The sequence below is a fragment of the Bos javanicus genome, chromosome 21 (genome assembly GCF_032452875.1).
Source record: "Bos javanicus breed banteng chromosome 21, ARS-OSU_banteng_1.0, whole genome shotgun sequence".
NCBI lineage: Eukaryota > Metazoa > Chordata > Mammalia > Artiodactyla > Bovidae > Bos > Bos javanicus.
In genome coordinates, this window is record NC_083888.1 from 65,971,062 (window position 1) to 65,990,878 (window position 19,817).

Sequence of the window (19,817 nt, forward strand, 5' to 3'; positions counted from 1 at the left end):
TCTGCTGTTCTCAAGGGGCGTCCACCCGGCTCTTTGGTTGTTTCGGAGTTCTTACCTGCGGAGAACGCTCGTTGCTTCTCTCCGACATCTTCCCCACAGACACTGAGTGCACACCGGCCTGTGGCTGCTGGGGTCTAACCCATATGCTCACGTGTCTTTGGGGGACACATTTTCACCTAATTTTTTGTCGATGTTGGCCATGGGCATTTGTTTTGCCATCTTAGTTGCACTGTATAATTTTGTGCAAGAATTTGGGGTGGTTAAAAAAACGACGCCACCCTTTTTTCATAATATCCAAAACTTGGAAGCAACCAAGATGTCCTTCAGTAGGTGAATGGATAAACAAACCATCCAGATAATGGCATGTCATTCAGCAGTACAAAGGAATGAGCTGCCAGGCCATGAAAAGTCATGCAGGAACCTTCAACGCATAGTACTGAGTGAAAAGAGCCAACCGGAAAAGGCTGCATTTCTGTATGATTCTTACTATGCGACGTTCTGGAAAAGACAACACTAGGGAGACGGTGAAAAGACCAGGGGTTGGGAAAACCGGGGGATGAGTAGACAGAGCACAGGAGGTTTTAGGCAGTGAACTACTCTGTATGTTGCCATGTGGTGAACACATGGCTGTTTGTGTCTGTCAAAACCCACAGAATGTACAACACAAAATGAATCCTTACTATGGTCTTTCGTTAATAATGAGGCATCAGTGTTGGCTCTTCACTTGTAAGAAATACATCACATTACTGCAAGGTGTCAGTAATAGAAGAAACTAGGGGAGGGGAGGGAGAGCTATGGGAACTCCATACATTCAGTTTTTCTATAAACCTAATCCTTAAAGTTTGTTAATGTAAAAAACGGTTGCCAGAGGTGGGGTGTGGAGCCGTGGGTGAAATCGGTGAAGGAAGTCAAATGGTGCAAACTTTCAGTTAAAATAAAGAAGTCGTAGGGATGTAATATACAGCACAGTGACTACAGTTAATAATACTCTGATGACTATTTGAAAGCTGCTAAGAGACGAGATCTTCAAAGTTCCCATCACAAGAAGTAAAATATTCTTTAACTATGTCTGGTGAGGGATGTTAACTATTAACTAGACTTATTGTGGTGATCATTTTTCAGTAGATACTAATGCAAAGAGCCAACTCATTGGAAAAGATCCTGGTGCTGGGAAAGATTGAGGACAGGAGGAGAAGGGGGTGGCAGAGGATGAGATGGTTGGATGGCATCACCAACTCAATAGACATGAATTTGAGCAAACTCCAGGAGATAGTGAAGGACAAGGCAGCCTGGCGTGCTACAGTCCTTGGGGTTGCCAAGAGTTGGACATGACTTTGCAACTGAACAACTTGTTATGCACCTGAAACTAATATAATATGTCAGTTATGCCTCAGAAGAGGTAGCTGCTACTGCCATCTCTGTGGACTTCTCCATTATTGGATATCTGAATTCCAACCATTTTAAGTCCTCCATAACATCATTACTGTTTTGTTCTGTTGATAACCGTTTAGATCTGTGTACTTCATCTTTTTAGTCTTCATTCCTTTTTGTATCTCAGACTTTCCCTGTGAGGTCAAATTCTTGTCTGAATTCATCATTTAGGATTTTCTTTAATAAGGATCTGCTGGCAGCAAACACTTTATCACTGAGTATCTAACTGTGGATTGTTACGTTCCTTCAGTGCATTGAAGACAGCATTTCATTGCCTTTTCATTTCCATTAGCATTGAGAAGGCAATGGCACCCTACTCCAGTGTTCTTGCCTGGAGAATCCCAGGGACAGAGGAGCCTGGTAGGAGGCTGTCTGTGGGGTCGCACAGAGTCAGACACGACTGAAGTGACTTAGCAGCAGCAGCAGCATTGAGAAGCCAAATTCATTATTTTGGAAAGCATTGTGATTTCTGGCCACTTTTCTGATTTTGACCAAGACGTGGTTGGGTTTTTAAATTATTATTATTTATTTATTTTGACTATGCTGGGTCTTCGTTGCTGCATGGGCTTTTCTGTAGTTGTGGCGTGCGGCTTTCTCATTGAGGTGGCTTCTCTTGTTGCAGAGCACTGGCTCCAAAGCACCGGCTCAGTAGTTGTGGCACACAGGCTTTAGTCGCCCGTGGCATATAGACTCCACCCAGACCAGGGATCAAACGCATGTCCCCTGGCTGGCAGGCGGATTCTTATCCAGTATACCACCAACGAAGTCAGTTGGTGGTACAAAATTTTTTTTAAAAAATGATTTTTTTTCCAGTGATTCCACTACGAGGTCTCCAAGTATGGATTTCTTTTTTATCAGTCTTTTTTGCAATTCACTCTGAATCTTGGATTGTTATATTTCCGCAGTTGTATGGAAAGTTCCCGCACAACCGAGGAAATACACCATTGTTTCTTCGATTGTTAACTCTATATTAAGTTTCTCTCCCCATCCAGCTTCGGCTCTAATCAAATAGGTATTGGAAGCTTTCACTTACTAGCTTTCTTTGCTCCTCACCTGTATTTTTCAGCATTTTTGTGAAACGGTGCTGTGTCCTTGATTGGAGTTTCACGTCACCCATGGTGAAGGACCAGTTTGCTTTTTAGTTTTCAACCCATCTCATACTTTCATAAAATACAGTGAAAATCAATGAAACATAAAACACAGTCACAGACTTTTAGATTTCAGGTATACTTTTTTTCATTTATGGAAGTTCTGTTTCTAATCCGCTGTGTGATTCTTTATAGTTGCCTGTTCTTTTGCAGATGTCACGCCTTGTGGTCAGCCCAGCAGCTTTGTAGTCCGTGTCAGATAATACCAGCATCTGAAGTCCTTGTCACATGTTGCTCATGATGTCTTACTTCCTTATGTCCCTGATTACTCTTTAGTGTATGCTGGTCATTCTACTCAAACATTTGAAATAAACTAAAACCTAGGATGAAGCTATCTTCTCCAGCAGGGGTTTGTCTTTGCTTCTGCAAGACCCCTGGGGTCACTACTAGTCTGGGAGCGCCATAAACCACAGCAAATTGCATGACTTGTTAGATCAGCCAAGGAGCTTGCCTTGTGAAATATCCCCTGATTCCCGGTAGCTGCTGAAAGTGGAAACCTTTTCTGGGACAGACTGTATCAAAAGTGATGCTGTGTAACTCCGGAGACAGCGTGCCTATTGGGCGAGGTGCGTGCTGTGTGTGATGAGAGGATGGGAGGCCTCATTCTGCCCCTGTGCCATAGGAGGCGGTGACACGTCCGTCTCTCCAGTGCCCGGTGTTTGCCCGCAGTTCAGAAGTGCTCGTGACCGTCTGCAAGGCTCTCTTGGCCCCCTGCAGCATCTCTTCCCATCAACCGCGTGCCTGTGCTTTAAGCACCGCTTGATGATCCTTGTCCGAGTCAACAGTTTCACTGGAGATTTCAGCGTTTGATCTGGCATCCTTCTAAGAGCAGAGCCATTTCTTGCCAAAGGGGCCTATTTGGTTATCCTGACATGTAGCTCCTACTGGAAAGTGAGGAGAAGCTTAAATCTTTGCCTTTGAGTTACCAGTTTCCCTCAAATGGTGAAAACGAAAGGTCTTTTTGCTTTTTCTTTTGTGACTACCATTATGCGTTTCCTTGATATCAGTGTGTGTTAATCTACGAAAACCATATTCCTTCTTCTGTGCAGATGCATAGTTTTAAGCATTGTCTGATATTTGGAAGAGTTGCTGTGTATTTTTTGGCACGGTGTCATTTTTGTCTACTGCTTTCTGGCACAGTAAGATGTCCCTCCTCCCCCCAGACTTGGAATTAGCCATTTTTCAAAGAGCCATGATTCCTTTCAGTGGGGAATAATATTAGAGACCAAAATCAGGGCACTAGGGACTTCTCACTGCTACTGGCCTGCTGTTGCTTTTAGGTATGTTCGATGGAGGGAGCTAGAATATGGACATATATTCTAGAATATATATGTGTATATTTTAGCTGTGCTTTTATAACATTATGATGTTTTCACGTGTTTCTTGAATTTTCATAGTTGTATCTTTATCTTACACTGAAAATCTTGATTTCTGATATCATTCTATTGCTGTATCATACTAAAATTACTCACAACAATAATGATTTTATTACAAACAATAGGAACTTTGAATTGGTTCATTTCATTGCAAAAAAAAAAAAAGCTGCTGATTTATTTGCTGTGATTCCATTAAATTTAAAAAATGTCTAGAGAGGATTGGCATCTTGAGGATGTTTGAATCCCCTCATCTAAGAGTGTAGTGTCTTTCTGTTTAAGACCACTTTCATTTCCTTTAGGGGTGTTTTTAAGTTTCCCTCATGTAGGGTTTTGCACGTTTCTTAGTGTGTGCCCAAATATTCTATTGCTGTTGCTATTGTAAATTGGGGTCTCCTTTTCCGTTGTCTTCTAAGTAGCTGTAAATGGTTTATGTGGAGGTTGGTGACTTCTGTGCTTCGCTTTCACATCCTGCTTCCTTACTGAATTGTCTTATTGTTGGCAGTAGTTTTGCAGCTGATTCTTTTAATGTCCCAGCTATTCATTAGAGCTGCATGTAAAGGTAATCTCACCTCTTTGTTTCTAGTTCTTATACCTCTAGTGTCTTTTTCCTGAGTTGACTAAAAAGTCCAGTAAGATGTTAATGTGTGGTGGTGTGAGCAAGCGTATTTGTCTTGTTCCTGACTTTAATGGAAATAGAAAGTGAAAAGTGAAAATGAAGTCGCTCAGTCGTGTCTAACTCTTTGTGACCCCATGGACTATAGCCTACAGACTCCTCTGTCCATGGGATTTTCCAGGCAAGAATACCGGATGTGTTGCCATTTCCTTCTCCAGGAGATCTTCCCGACCCAGGGGTTGAACCCGGGTCTCCCGCATTGTAGGCAGACGCTTTACCATCTGAGCCACAAGAAGCATTTATTAATTATACTGTTTATATTCCCCTGGTTTTCAGCTGTTGTAAACTGTGCTTTAATGTAAATCTTTTGTCGTTCACACCTTTGAACCTCTCCTTAAGCTGGAATCAAAGAAGGGAGGTACTGATCAAAGGCCACGCGTTTTCAAGAACCCTGTACAGATACCTTCCAAGAGGCGGCCCCGTGAACTCTCCCGCCAGAGTACAGGAGGCGCCTGCCCCACCGCACCTTAGTGGAAAATGGTATTTCCTATCTTTGTTTTTTTTTTTTTTTAACAATGAGGCTGAATGTAGCCTTGTTCATTCAAATGTAGTCTTGCTCATTCAAAGATTTCTCTGAATTAGTCCTTTCTTTTAATATTTTTGGTCTGGAAGGTAGAAGTGTAACGTGAAGAGAGCGAATTTTTTAGGTGGCTCATAAATCATGGACTTTGTTTCCTGAAGCCATTCTCCTTGCTTTAGAAAAGACAGACCTCTGGAGAAGTCAAAGATGTAATGAAACAACCAGGGCTTAATAACAATTCATTGGAGACCATGGGACAGAAATTTAGAACTGCTAATAAGTGTTAGGCCTTTGCGGAAAGAAGTTGTCCCATTGTTGGGAGAACTTATCTGAGTTTTTAGAAATTGACTTTGGAATAGCAGTTAAAAATGTGTGTCTTGCCCCCGTTTTGTGAAAATGCAGTACTGCAGCCTAAATTCAAAGCAGTTTATTTTCCGATACAGTTGAGCATCTTGCCATACAAGCGATCATTTTTTACTGCTTGAAAATGAACTAGCATCTATTTAGAGGAGCTTCGTGCTTCCCAGGTGGCACTGTTGGTAAAGAATCCACCTGCCAGTGCAGGGGATGCGAGATGTGAGTTCGATCCCTGGGTCGGGAAGACCCCCTGGTGAAGGAAATGGCAACCCACTCCAGTATTCTTGCCTGGAAATTTCCATGGTCAGAGGAGCCTGGTGGGCTGCAGTTCTTGGGGTCACAGAGAGAGAGTTGGACACAACCAGGAACGCATACCCCTCTTGCCCGTTTGTTGAAGGATAAAAGTGGAGCGAGAAGGTACCAGAGTTCTTTTTCTTAGTCTCTGAATTCTCCTGGTTCAGAAACTCAGCTTTCATCCGTCTTGTTTCTGCCACATGTTTGGTGCTGTATCTTCTCCTGATGCCCACAATAAGGGGAGGAAACAGCTCGGCGAGCCAGGCGCCAGTTCACAGCAAATGTTTGCTGACCGCCGGGGTTGTCGGAGCACTGGGAGGCGGCCAGGACAGTGATGAGGAGCAGAGGTGGCCCCGGCTCTCAGGGAGGCTACAGACCAGACCCTCGGCGTCTGCAGCCCCGTCCCGCTGGGGCCCCGCCCCTGTCTGTCGCAGAGGCGCCCCGGGCCGTCTCCCGTCAGCCTGAGCCCAGCCCTGAGCACGGCCTGGCTGCTGGGGCGCCCTCCTGCCCACTCTCCTCCGGCCACAGGTGTGGCTCTCACCCCAGGGTCAGTTTCAGCCTCTGCCTGTCATCCCCGGTGAGCCCCTTCTCGGCAGAACTCAGGGAATCTGTGACAACTGGCAGCTGTAATCCCGCATTTAATGTTTAGCTCAGGCCTTCTGTAGACCCCACCTGGGTTTCTCCCAGCATCTTAGGCACGCATGCGTGCGCGTGCAAGCGCACACGCACACACACGCAGCACACACACACTCCTTGCGTGTTCTCACCCCCTGCCCGGACCCTCCAGGCCTGGGTTTCCCCTGTGCTCTGCCTTCTCCAGGGGCAGCCCCGTGCCCTACAGGCTCTGTTTCCCACTGTGATTCCTGAGCCACCCTGGCTAAGTCTTGCCTTATCTTTTCTCTTAAATTGTGGTAAAACATACACAGAATAACATTTATGTTTAACCATCTGTAAGTGTCCAGTTCAGTGGCATCCATGCAGTGTGCCCATTGCCACTGTCTCTTCTTCCTCCCGCAATGACTCTGGGCCTGTTACTACCTCCCTCTACCCACTCCAGTGTCCTGGCCTGGAGAATTCCACAGACTTTATAGTCCATGGGGTCGCAAAGAGTCAGATACGACTGAGTGACTTTCACTTTCCCCTCCCCGAGCCCCTGCCTGCAGGCTAAGTCGCTCAGTTGTATCCTACTCTTTGTGACTCTATGGACTGCAGCCCGCCAGGCTCCTCTGTCCACGGGATTCTCCAGGCCAGAATACTGGAGTGGGTTGCCATGCTGTCCTCCAGGGGATCTTCCCAACCCCGGGATCGAACTCACGTCTCTCATGTCTCGTGCATTGGCAGCAGGGTCTTTACCACTAGCACCGCCTGGAAAGCCTCTGGCAGTAGTACCCACCGTTCTCCTTTCTGTCTCTGTGATTGTGACTCCTCTAGGGACCTCGTGTAAGTGGAATCATACAGCATTTTATTCCTGAATTTCGAGGCTGAACAGCACTCCAGTGTGTGGGTTGTTGTTCTTCAGTCACTGAGTCGTGTCCGACTCTTTGCAACCCCTGAACTGCAGCATGCCAGGCTCCCCTGTCCTTCACCATCTCCCAGAGCTTGCTGAGACTCGTGTCTGTTGAGTCAGAGATGTCAATTTTGTGGATGGAGCACCATTTATCTGTTCATCATGATGGACACTTTGGTTGCAGAACATGCCGCATGCTGTTCTGTCTGAAGTGTCACTGAGGGCAGAGGCGGTTTGTGTGTCTGCTTTGTGCCCAGTCTAGTACCTGCCATGAATCCCTGAGACACAGGTTTGCTGAAGGAGCAAAAAGCGCTCTGGGCCCGGGGCCTCCCCGCATCCTCCAGTTTTCTGGGAACTGTTGTGGGGCTGGACCCCGTCCCGGGCTCAGCGCTCCCTGCACGCGGGCTCTTCCTCATGAACCGAGGTTTCCTGCTAACAGTTGACCTGGAAGCACTTGGCGTGTCACCTTGGCTCTGTACCGTGCATGGGTTTCCTACCTTCTCAGAACACGGAAGGGGTGTGATGACTTCTTTGGCTTTAAAGGGTTTCCAGCCCCGCTGCGGGGAAAGCACAAAGAAGCAGAGGTCTCCAGCAGCGCACTCCGGGCAGATTCTTTGCTTCGTCCACCCCACGCACCCCCGCTGGCCTTTCCTGAGATAAGCTTGTCCACCCTTTAAACCACTCGCAGGACTCGTTCAGATCAACAGGGCAGCTAGCGAGCGTCCCTTTGACCTTGCTGTTGGCAAGCAGAAGTGCCCTGGCAACCTTTGAACACAGCTGAATGCTAGATATCTTTGATCTGCCTAAGGAAAAAGGCTATTTTAAACTGTAAGTGAAGCCAAATTTTTTTGGGTTAGATTTCCTACCCAACGAAACATACATCGCCCGTGCCCGTGTCGTTTCCAGTTAAGTGTCAGCTCAGAGCACAGCCTTCCTTTAATAAAAGAAACTATAAAGCTTCTTCATTAAAATATAAGCGTACTTAATTTGCCTATAAAATTTGCCTGGGGAGATGAAAATTAAAACCTTTGGCTGAATTTAGAAATGAAAATATGAACGTTTTAGTCAGGAATGCTACCTCCAAATGGGACGTAACTACAGACAGCTTGTTTGTAAATAAAGACCCACGTAAAGTGACGGAGGAAGCCAAGAATAAAGAGGAACTCCTGTTTAAACCTCCCATCCTTGTGCAGTATGATGCTCGCTTTTGCCACCGTGCCGGACAGATGTGCTGAGAGCTATAGTCTGTCTGCCCACTTGGTGGTTCTGCAAGGAGCTCTGCACTGAGCCCGGAAAGGTGCTTTCCTCGAAGTCAGCTCAAGCCCTCCGCAGGGCAGGAAAAGCTGTCATGGGAGCGTCCAGAAACCAGGCTGGAGGGCACCGTGGGGGGCGTGGGGGCTGGGCACCGACAGGATGGGGGGCGCTGGGCAGGGGCTCTGCACTCAGGAGGGGGACCTGTCCCGCTCCAGGTGGTCAGTGGCATACCCCTCTTAACTCTGCACTACGGGGACAAGTTTGGCAGGGTCAGAATCTGGCATCACTGCTTGACTCGTGCCTTCGTGCAGTGAGTGTGCTCGGTGTGGTCCTGGGGCTGCCGGAAGACAGCCAGTGGCCCAGGACGGGGAGAGGAAGGCTTCCCGGAGGGGGCTAGTCCAGACAGGGATGCCGTCGGCGTCTCTGCCCTCACACTGAGCCCCGGGGCCGAGACCCTGCTCTTCAGGTGCTTCAGTGCTCACTGCCCCTTCCCCGGGATCGTCGGCGTCTCTGCCCTCACACTGAGCCCCGGGGCCGAGACCCTGCTCTTCAGGTGCTTCAGTGCTCACTGCCCCTTCCCCGGGATCGTCGGCGTCTCTGCCCTCACACTGAGCCCCGGGGGCCGAGACCCTGCTCTTCAGGTGCTTCAGTGCTCACTGCCCCTTCCCCGGGATCGTCGGCGTCTCTGCCCTCACACTGAGCCCGGGGGCCGAGACCCTGCTCTTCAGGTGCTTCAGTGCTCACTGCCCCTTCCCCGGGATCGTCGGCGTCTCTGCCCTCACACTGAGCCCCGGGGCCGAGACCCTGCTCTTCAGGTGCTTCAGTGCTCACTGCCCCTTCCCCGGGATGGCCGAGCGCGTGCGGGTGGATCCCGCCTCGGGGGCGGCTTCATCCTCCTGGGCGCCCCCCCAACATCGGTGGCATCGGTGCCTCCACAAAGCCGAGGAGGTGGGGGGATCACAGACGCGCCCCCCCGACAGGTGAGGAAAGAAGGAGCAGCCTGGGGTTATGGAGGGTGAGGGCGGCCTCTCCCTGGGCACAGGCGCTGGCTGAGTCCCTGTTTCATCGAGAGGAGAGAGCTCTGGAGGCTGACTGGGCCTCGGAGGCCTAGATGAGCCCGTGGATTCCATGCAAGCGTGCAGTCAGGATTTGAGTAGCCCGTAACCGGCTCCTTGAGACGAGGAGTCAGGCCCTCGTGTGTGTGGTTCCGTTCATCACACCTCATTTAGGCCCTCTTGTGTTCGTGTGTTTTTACACACTCGTCTCATTCATGCAGCACAGGGAATCTTTTGCATCATATTTCCCCTTCTCCGTTCCTAGCCTGTGTCTGAGGGGGCAGCGTTCTCTAAAGGAGTCTTCCTGCTGTCACTTCGTCTGTGTGTCCTGGGACTTCCCTGGGGGCCCAGTGGTTACGACTCTGTGCGGCCAGTGCCGGGGGTGCAGGCTCGATTCCCGGTTGGGGAACTAAGATCCCACGTGGCACGTGGCACAGCCAAAATATAAATAAGATGACAATAAGAATATCAGCTAATTAAAATTTTTTTTAAAAACTCTGTATGTCTTTAGTTAATTTTCATGAAAGTATTGTGTGCTTATTTTAGCAATACTGAACAATGTAGAGATATTTCAGAAAGAAAACCTACACATAGCCATAACACTCCACGGTAATTACCATTGATATTTTGAGAATGTTTCTTTTTATGTTCATACTATTTCTGAAAAATTATATACTGCTTTGCTCACTTATTTTTACTTTACAAATCCATAAGTACTTTTGATAAATGTGTAAAAAATTTCACTGTGTGGGATAATCCCTTTGACGTTAAGGTATTTTCTAGTATTTTAGAATCTTAAATTTAAAATGTGATGCTCTCAAAATGAGTAAAATACTTTGAATTAACATAGGAGGTGAAAGACTTGTCTGCTGAAAGCATTAAAGAAGACCCCAGTAAATGGAAAAGACGTGTGTTCATGGGTTGGAAAAGTTAGTATTGTTAAAACCTCAGCACTCCCCAAGAGATCCACAGATCCACTGCAGTCTCAGTCAAAATCCTAACAATGTTTTTTTCCCAAACATAGAAAAAAATGCATTCTAAAATTCACATGGAGTCTCCAGGGACCCAGGATACCCACAACAACATTGAAAAAGAAGAACAAAACTGGAAGTCTTACATTTCCTGATTCCAAAGCTTACTGCAAAGTTACAGTAGTCAAATCAGTGTGGCGCTGACCTCCTTGGTGGTCCAGTGGTTAGCACTCTGTGTTCCCAATGCAGGGCGTCCGGGTTCAGTCCCTGGCCAGGGAGCTAGAGCCCACATGCCCCAACGAAGAGGTCACATGCTGCAGTTAACACCCAGCACAACCAAATAAATAAATAAATAAATATATATATATAAAAACCAAGACATAGACGCCAAGAGTGTAAGAGATCAAGAAGTAAACTGCCACGTGTATGGCCACATGGTTTTCTAGGAGGCCACCACTCTGGGAAAAGGACAGTCTTTTCAACAGTGGTGCTGGAAAAAAGTGGATAGCCACATGCAAAAGAATGAAACTGGACCTTTATTTTATACCGAACCTAAAAATTTAACAGAGTGGATCAAAGACCTAACACTGCCTTAGAGGAAAACATAGAGGAAAGTCTGTCGTTAGACTTACCGGTGATATCTCAGACGCAACACGAAAGCACAGGCAAGGAAAGCAAAAGTAGATAGACTGGACTACATCAGAATTTAAAACGGTGCAGCAGAGGACACAAGCAGCAAAATGAAAAGGCAACCCCTGAAACGGGAAGAAGGATTTGAAAATCATCTGTCTGATGAGGGATTAATATCCAAAACTTTAAAGAACTCTTGCAACTCAACAACAAGAAAACAACCCAATCTAAAAATGTGCAAAGAACTTGAGTAGACATTTCTCCAAAGGAGATACAGAAATAGTCATTAAGCACATGAAAACATGATTAATATTTCTCATCGTTAGGAAAATGCACATCAAAACCAGTGAGATACCACTTAACACCCGCTAGGATGGCTGCTGTCAGAAAAACAGAAACTAGCCAGTGTGGGTAAGGATGTGGAGAAATTGGAACCCTTGTGCACTGCTGGTGGGGATGTAGAATGATGCTGCCACTTTGGCCCCCTGATGTGCAGAGCTGACTCACTGGAAAAGACCCTGATGCTGGGAAGGATTGAGGGCAGCAGGAGAAGTGGGTGACAGAGGATGAGATGGGTGGATGCCATCACTGACTCAATGGACATGAGTTCAAGCAAGCTCCGGGAGATGATGATGGACAGGGAAGCCTGGCGTGCCCCAGTCCATGGGGTCGCACAGAGTCGGACATGACTGAGCAACAACAACAGTGTGGAGAACAGCATGGCAGTTCCTCAAAAAGCTAAAAATAGAATTACTGTAATTTTTGCTTTGGAGAATATACCCAAAAATTTGAAAGCAGAGACTTAGACATTTGTATATTCATATTATAGCAGCATTATTCACAACAGCCAAAAGGCAGACACAGCCTGTGTCTATCAAGGGATCAATAGAACAAAATGTGGTATATCCCTGCAGTAGAATATTGTCCAGTCTTAAAAAGGGGAGAAGTTCTGGCACATGATGCAACACAGCAGAACCTTAAGGACATTGCACTGAGTGAAATAATCCAGTCACCAAAGGACAAAAGCTGCATGATCCCACATATCAGGAACCCAGAGTCGTCATAGTCATAGAGACCGAACGTGCAGGGGCCGAGGGGAAGGGGCTGGGGTGGAAGTGCTTAATAGGGACAGATCTCCTGTCCTGCAAGATGAAGCGAGTTCTGGGGGTGGATGGTGGTGGTGCTAGCACAACACTATGAGTGTGCTTATGCCACTTAGAGCGTTACACTCTGAAATGGGAAAGACGGTAAACTTCATGTCATGCGTGTGCATGCTGCGCTTCAGTCGGGTCCCATTCTTTATGGCCCTAAGGACTGTAGCCCGCCAGGCTTCTCTGTCCATGGAATTCTCTGGGGAAGAATACTGGAGTGGGCTGCTGTGCCCTCCTCCAGGGGATCTTCCCAACCCAAGATCAAACCCGTATCTCATTACACCTCTTGCATTGCAGGCAGGTTCTTTACACTAGCACCACCTGAGAAGTACTTTAGCACAAATTTTTAAATAACTGTTTTTCTAAAACGTGATGCTCACTCATGGCTACCTACATTTCTGGAATAGACTCCCAGAAGTTAAATTACTTAAAGAATCTTTACATATTGCCACATTTTATTGCCAATCCTTATTTTCCAAAAGGATCAGAACAATTTATAGATTTGTTGTCAAGGTTACAACATGCCTTTACCAGTATTAATTATAATTTTTAAAATTATTGCTGATTTGACAGATGAATACTTTTTTCACACAAAGACGAGATGGTTAGATGGCATCACCGATTCAACGGACATGAGTCTGAGCAAGCGCCGGGAGGCGGTGAAGGACAGGGAAGCCTGGTGTGCTGCAGTCCATGGGGTCCCAAGGAGTTGGACACAACTGAGCAACTGAACAGCAACAACTGATCAGTTCTAGTTCTTTTGCAAACTGGATCATTTGAACTCTGAGGTCTTAGTTTTTTTCTAATTATTGTTGTTGTTTAATCGCTAAGTCTCGTCTGACTCTCTGTGACCCCGTGGAGTGCAGCACATCAGGCCTCTCTGTCCCTCACTGTCTCCCAGAGCTTGCCCAATTTTTTTGAGTAAATTACAGTATATTATTAACTTCTTGTAATTATAGCATTTATATTTCCTTTTGATTTTTGGAGGGAACGTATAGAAATCTTGTAAATATTTTAATGTGAGGAATATGCCCTAAGCATTGTCCAGTGTCTTTTAATTATCCTTTTCTAGCTTCAGAATCGATAGTCACTTCCCTTTTCTTCTCAGCACTGTGGGGATTTGGGGGTGGGGCTGATTTGATTTTTTTTAACTGCATTTTTTCTTTGACCCATCTATTTTATTTTGTGTGAGGTGAAGGCTTAGATTTTTGCCCACACGTAACCGTTAGTTACCTGGGCAGTCTTCACCTTGCCATGGTTCCGAGCGTCCTTCTTTATCCAGACGTTACACTTGTGTAACTACACTCGCTGTGTCGGGCTGTTGCTTTCTGTCCCAAAACCTGTCTCCAGTCTACATCATACTATTCTCAGTTCATAAACTTTATAGTTGGCAGGACCTGCTTTTCTCGTGAGTAGTGTTCTCATGCTTCATGCTTTTTATTTTTCCAAGTGAACTTTAGAATTACCCAGAAACATAAGACGCCTCCTCTGGATTTTGAATGAAATTGCTTTAAAACTATAAATCAGTTTGGGGAAATGTTAACATCAGCTTATTTATCATGTGTGTGCTTCCAGTCCAGAAACATACCTTATCTTTTTTTGTTCGTCTTTTTTTTTCTTTCTCCATATTATTTATGTTTGTTTGCTTATTTATATTTTAGACTCTTATTTCACCAGTGATTTTCAGATCACAGACTTCAAGTTCTTTAAAGAGCTACTTCATATGCATAAGGCTTCAAAAGAGCATGGGGGAAAATCGCTAATAAAGTTGAGATCTTTTGATCCGAGATCATTACGAAAAATACATCAAGAAGTGTCTTCCCTTTTTCTTTGATTTTAATCTGTATATTTTATATAAAGATTCTAGGAGTCTTTCCCTGTTATTTCTGCATTCCACTCATCAGCACTGTCTTAGTTAGGATAGGCACATTTCCCCTTCTCATCTCATATGAAATATTAAACTGTTTGAGAACAAATCACTGTCTCTTTAGGGTACGGATCTGCATTAAGCATCTGCTTTCTGACCCCTGGGGAAGCCCCCTGCAAGCCTCAATCCTGGCTGCACTTGAGTCTGAGTTCATCTGAGTGTGAGGTGACAGTGAGTCCTCGGAGAGCTATCCTCACACATCTGATGGACTCAGGGCGTCAGCAGCCAGGATCTACATTCACAGTACCTGCCTCAGAGCACCGGCTGTTCAGAGAGCAGAGGAGCCGGGCAGGTGGGCCGCAGGTGGGCTCAGGTGGGGAGAGCCCGCTCACATGACACCCATTCCCCGTTGCTTGTTGTAAGTGAATTCATGGCCCAGCTTTGGGATCCAGCAGCGTCCTTCAGCTCTGTGGACGAGGGGCCAGGGTAGGATTTGGTGTGCTTTTATTTGAGTATTTTTTAATGGCTATTGATCCACACAGTAAAATACTACCTTCTTACTTAGTGTGGGGGCACCTAATAAGCACCCCGAACGACCGCAGTTCATTTGCTGGTTGAAATGGGGTGCGTGCCAGCCCACAGGTGTAACTGCACATCCTAGCCCATTTCTAACTGTTGTGAATGACGTTTAGAATCCAAAGGGTTTTTTGGTTCTTGTTCACAAATTGGGGGAGTAGGGATGGCGGGAGTTGTGTGAGAATTACAAAGCGAGAGGGCGTGGCTGGGACAGGCGTGGTTGTGTGTGTGTGGGGTGAGGGGTTTTTCAGTTTTGCCCGGCACAGAGACTTCTCATAGCGCATTCACTTTCATTTGAAGCTAGTAGTAACCTTATTGTAGGGAATCATCTCACCAGCACACACATACACCCCTCCCCAGGATGCTCTGATTCAGAAATGATGTCCTTTCTTGGAGCAGCTTTTTACATTAACCTTTTTTGAAGATAGGAGACTAAGATCTGAATAACAGCTTTTAATACTAGCCCCATAAAAAGAAGGGAAATATCTTTTTTAATTAAAAAATTCTAATGTAAACAAAATGAGAAATAAAGTGGTATGTTGACCCTTTTAAGGTATAAAAATAAACACTTACATTTTATTTTATGACTTTAATTTTCACAGCCAGGTGGTATAAATACCTTTAATTTATAGCACTTTCTAGCTATTGCATTTAAAACTTTCATTTTCCATGTCATTTTTAAACTGAATTTTTCCAATAAAAAAAAATTAGACCCTGAGGAAAAAAAAAAACACTGTTTGAGGATTATTAGTTCATAACTTGGTAGTAGGAAAGGGTGATAGAACAAAAGTCTAAACTAATGAATTGGGATTGTGTAATATTTAAATAGCCATTTGCATTAAAAAAAATAGGTTGCCCAAGTGCTAAATATGATACAGACATTAAAGTAATTAGAAAACAGGAGGTGGCCAGGGGGGTATAAGGTACCAGTGAATTTGGGGTACCAGATAAATGTGAAATTTAAAGTTCACGTAGACATATATGCATACTTTTTTTTTTTTTTTCTTTTTGGTAGCTCTCTCCGAATCATTTGTTTATAGTCTGGCTGGACTTGCGGCCGCAGTCCTGCCCCTTGAGAGATGGGATCTTTGCCTAAAAGTTAGTGAGAAATAAAGACTGAGAAAGCCAAAAAATGTCCAGGCTTTTCACACACACTGACAGCCAAACAGAACGCTCTTTCCATTTGCAGTTTTTTAGTGTCATTTTAAGTTGCAGCTTCTGGCCAATCAGCAAGCCCCATGCCTGCTGACATCACGAAGCAGCCAGTTCCCTCCAGCTGCAGAGAGCTTCAGTTTGTCTTTTTTTTTTAAACTAAAATGGAGGCTGGTTTCTTGCCTTAAGGAGTACATTGCCTTCCCCGCTGAAGTCTAGATGTTGACATGTAATAAAGCGGGCAGCAGGATGGTGGTGGATGCGGCCAGCTCCAATGGGCCTTTCCAGCCTGTGGCCCTTCTCCATATTCGAGGTAAGTTATTGTGTGTTTCACTGAAACGGAACCTTCTGTGGTTAGTTAATAAATGGCCATTGTGCTTCAGATAAGAAAAGCAGGAAGTCCTTTCTAGCAGAATTCACCCCGTTTTGCGGCAGACCTAACTGGAGGAGGCTGGGTGTGTCGCTGCAGTTTGGCATTTTACGAACTACTTACAGAATTTGAGTCTTGAGAGAGGCCTTGCATGCATAGTTCAAAGCTGGTTTTTCTGCTTTCTGCTCGTTCTCCCATCCCCCTTTCAGAGCCGTGCTGATGTCAAAGGATGTGAAGTCACTGCCCGGGGAAGGCGTTGGGTGGGGGTAGGAAGGAGAGGCGGGCGGCACGCCTGGCCAAGTTGTCCGTGCGCAGAGTTTCTGTTACAGATGTGTCGCTCGATTAACACCCCGAAGGTTTCCCCTGAATTAAAGATGAACTGCAGCCAGAAAGTATGCGGGAACAACCAGAAAAGAACTCCCCTTTTTAAAAGGATCGTTTTCGTCCTTGCCATGGAGCCTAAAAGAGAAATACACTTGTGCTTTGAAATACTGAAATCCATTGTGGGTCATAATTTCTGAGCTTTTAGCCTTTTTGTGGGATAGTAGGAGACACTTTGCATTTAAATAGGCTCTGTATTGACATTTGCCTTAAAAATTGTAAGTGGCAGCAAGTTTTCAATGTGTGTATAGATCACTTTTAATACAGTTTGCCAGTTGTAATTTATACAAAATTTGAATTCAGAATTTAGCTTAAAATTTATACAGAACTTAGCTGAAAAACACAATTACCACAGTAAATTGATAATTATATTAAAACATAGGTATCAGGATAACTGTGTACTTTTTCTTAAGCATTTAAAAATGTTTCTTATACACATTTTTTGTTCGTAATTGGGTGAAATAGAAAATGATAGTTAAGCTTCATCAAATCACTTTAAAATGTATATAATATCCCAGCTCTGTCCTAACAGAACAGAACTGTCAGGACCCGTGCTAAGGAAGGGTGGGGGCAAGATCTCCAGGTGACTAATCGTCTGGATGACTAAAATGCCAGGCGAGATTTTTCAGATCCTAGGGTGGACCCAGGGAAGGAAGATGAAACTACATGAATACCCAGTCTGCTGGAATAAGATAGGGGTTGCCTTTTCTCTGCAAACCCTCTGTAATGAAGCTGGCGGCAATTAAGGTCCACAGTGACCAACTGTAGGTCACTTGGTTTTGCGGTGCAGCCAGGAAAGAGCAAATGTGGACCACAGTTAGCACGCAGGTGTTTTAACAGGCTAAAACAAAATGATTGTGTTTCCATTTAAGTTCTTAAACAGGGACTGATTGAGTTAGCAATAAGAAAATTTTATTGCACATGAAATGTTTAAACTTTTAAGGTATCTTCTAATAAATAACAGATTTTTTTTTAGTTTGAGTTTAATGTACTTTTTTTATTTGAGCTATGAATTTATTCCAAACTGGAATATTTGATTTTATATCTTATACCACATTGATTTTTTTTTTTTTTAATTCTAAGACTACTGTGACCAATCTGGGTTTTGTTTTTGTTTTTGTTTTTGTTTTTGCTGTTGGTTGAATTGTTTGTTGTTCTCTAATTGTGAGGGGGAAAAGTAGTGAAGTGTACTAACCTACAAGAGACTTGAGTTTTTAAGAAGGAATAACCGGTAGTAAAGCTTAACTTCTGGTTCAAACAGTGAACTAGTTAAAACTTGAAAAATGCTTAATTTACTCACAAGTTTTGAGGGCAAGCATATTCATGAGTGGTTTAGCAAAATTTATTTTTACTTTATTGGCTTTTAGAGTCTTGATCAATTTCATCTCCACTTCGCCTCTCCTCTATGTGTCCAGTGCTGAGGGTGCTTCCCCAGAGGACTCGATGGTTTAGTGGAGGGACCCACACAGGGGCCCCGGGGCAGAAGGCGCACGGGAGCTGAGTCTGGGCGGGTGTGGGGAAGCGAGCGGGGGCCTGATGCCTCCTGGTGCCGGGAGCGGGCCGGCAGCCCTGGGGCTCACCTCCGACTCCACTCCCCCATGTGTTTAGAGAAGAGTGGTCGTCCCCACAGAGGGAAAAGAACAGCCCGCGGCACACAGCCTGTAAGTGGTAGGGCCAGAATCCCAACCCAGGCAGTTTTGTTTTGTATGGAATTTTTCTTTAATTCATTTTAAAATAGAAAGTTTGGCTGTTCGTAGAACCTTTTGCCACAGGATTGTAGAAATAGCAGTGTTTTCCCCCAACATTTTATCAATATCCATCTTTTTCACTGGCCTCTGATGGATGACAGTTTTGGGGCCTAGGATTCATTTCTTCATTCATTTTGCAAATACTTGAGTCCCTATCACCTCGTGCCAAGCAGGTTCCTAATTAGGAGTATGAAGCAAGCACCGCGGCCCAGCTTTCAGAGCTTACAGTCCATAAACAGTGCAGTTCCTGAATTGGTTAGTAGCCCCAGTGGGCTTGACACTCATCTCCTATTACGTAGCCTAGAGTTTGTGGTCAGTATAGTGAATTAGCGTGTCCTAAGAAGTGTGACAGGAACGTGTTGTTGAAACTTAGCCTAAATTTTTCTGCCTGGAGAAGGAGCGGCGTCACCTGGAACTTGGTGGCTGTAAATTTAGCTTGATGACTTAAATCCTGTCCTCCCGGGGCCGACCAGGAGACCTGTCTGTGGTGGCGGGAATGTCCTCTGTGCTGGCTACCGCGGTGCCCTCAGTCACAGGTGACTGCAGAGCCCTCAAAATGTGGCTAGTGCAGCTGAGAGGTGGAATGGTTAATTTTATTTCGTTTTGGCTATTTGACATTCAAATAGACCCATGTCTAGTGGCTGTTGTATTGAACACCACAGTTCTAGACTGGGATCGACAGACTTTCAGGAAAAGTCAGTGTTTTTCGCCCTGAAAGCAGCCCCCAGATAGGAATGACCATGTTCCAATAAAGCTTTATTTACAAAAACAGGGGGCTGGCCAGATTTGGCCCATGGGACATAGTTTGCCTCCCCCACCCCCAGCCCCCAGCCCCACCACTGGTCAAGACTTTTCCTTGAATTTTAATTGCCGGTTTTAGCATAGTAAGATGTCTGCCACTTCCAGAGCAAGGTTTAAGGCAAGAATAGCCGTGCCAAAAAAGATGATGATGGTCAGAAAGGAAGATCTGCTGTCCATCCGGATCCAGCTGGCTTTTATTCCGGCCTCAGGAAAGCCATTACGTACTCTGATCTGAGAGTCGGTCGGCGAGTCCAGTCTCCGAAAGACTGATGGGTCACCGAGGCCTGGTGGGGAGCTGGGGAGCAAATTGTTCTTTTTGTGTAAAACCGCTTTTTCTTGGGGAACGGAAGTCTGATTGTAGGAAAAGTTTGTCTTCTCACAAGTATTCCTGAGTCACCGATTCAAGGAAAGGTGTTTACCTTTCCAATAGAAACTTAGAGAAGAATGACCCAGGGGCGGTGTGGAGGCTGAGGCCCAGGGCTTCCTTTCTGCCTCAGCCCACCTGATGACTTAGCCCGTGCTGCTGAGCCCCGCTGCGCACGTGCACACGGCTCC

At 45.5% G+C, this 19,817-nt stretch overlaps 1 protein-coding gene across 12 annotated transcripts in view; it reads left to right on the forward strand.

Moving 5' to 3' along the window:
- The window catches only part of PPP2R5C (protein phosphatase 2 regulatory subunit B'gamma), a 140,137-nt gene that overhangs the window by 26,638 nt on the left and 93,682 nt on the right, over nucleotides 1–19,817 (forward strand). The window contains exon 1 of one of the 12 annotated variants that reach the window (XM_061395376.1): nucleotides 16,066–16,275. The exons of 9 other annotated variants lie outside the window; for them this stretch is intronic. In XM_061395376.1, coding sequence (XP_061251360.1) covers nucleotides 16,182–16,275 — 94 coding nt within the window. In that variant the 5' untranslated portion in view covers nucleotides 16,066–16,181. Of the gene's footprint in view, nucleotides 1–16,065; nucleotides 16,276–19,817 lie in introns of those variants that run through there. 2 more of the 12 variants (XM_061395375.1, XM_061395374.1) reach the window with 2 other exon arrangements.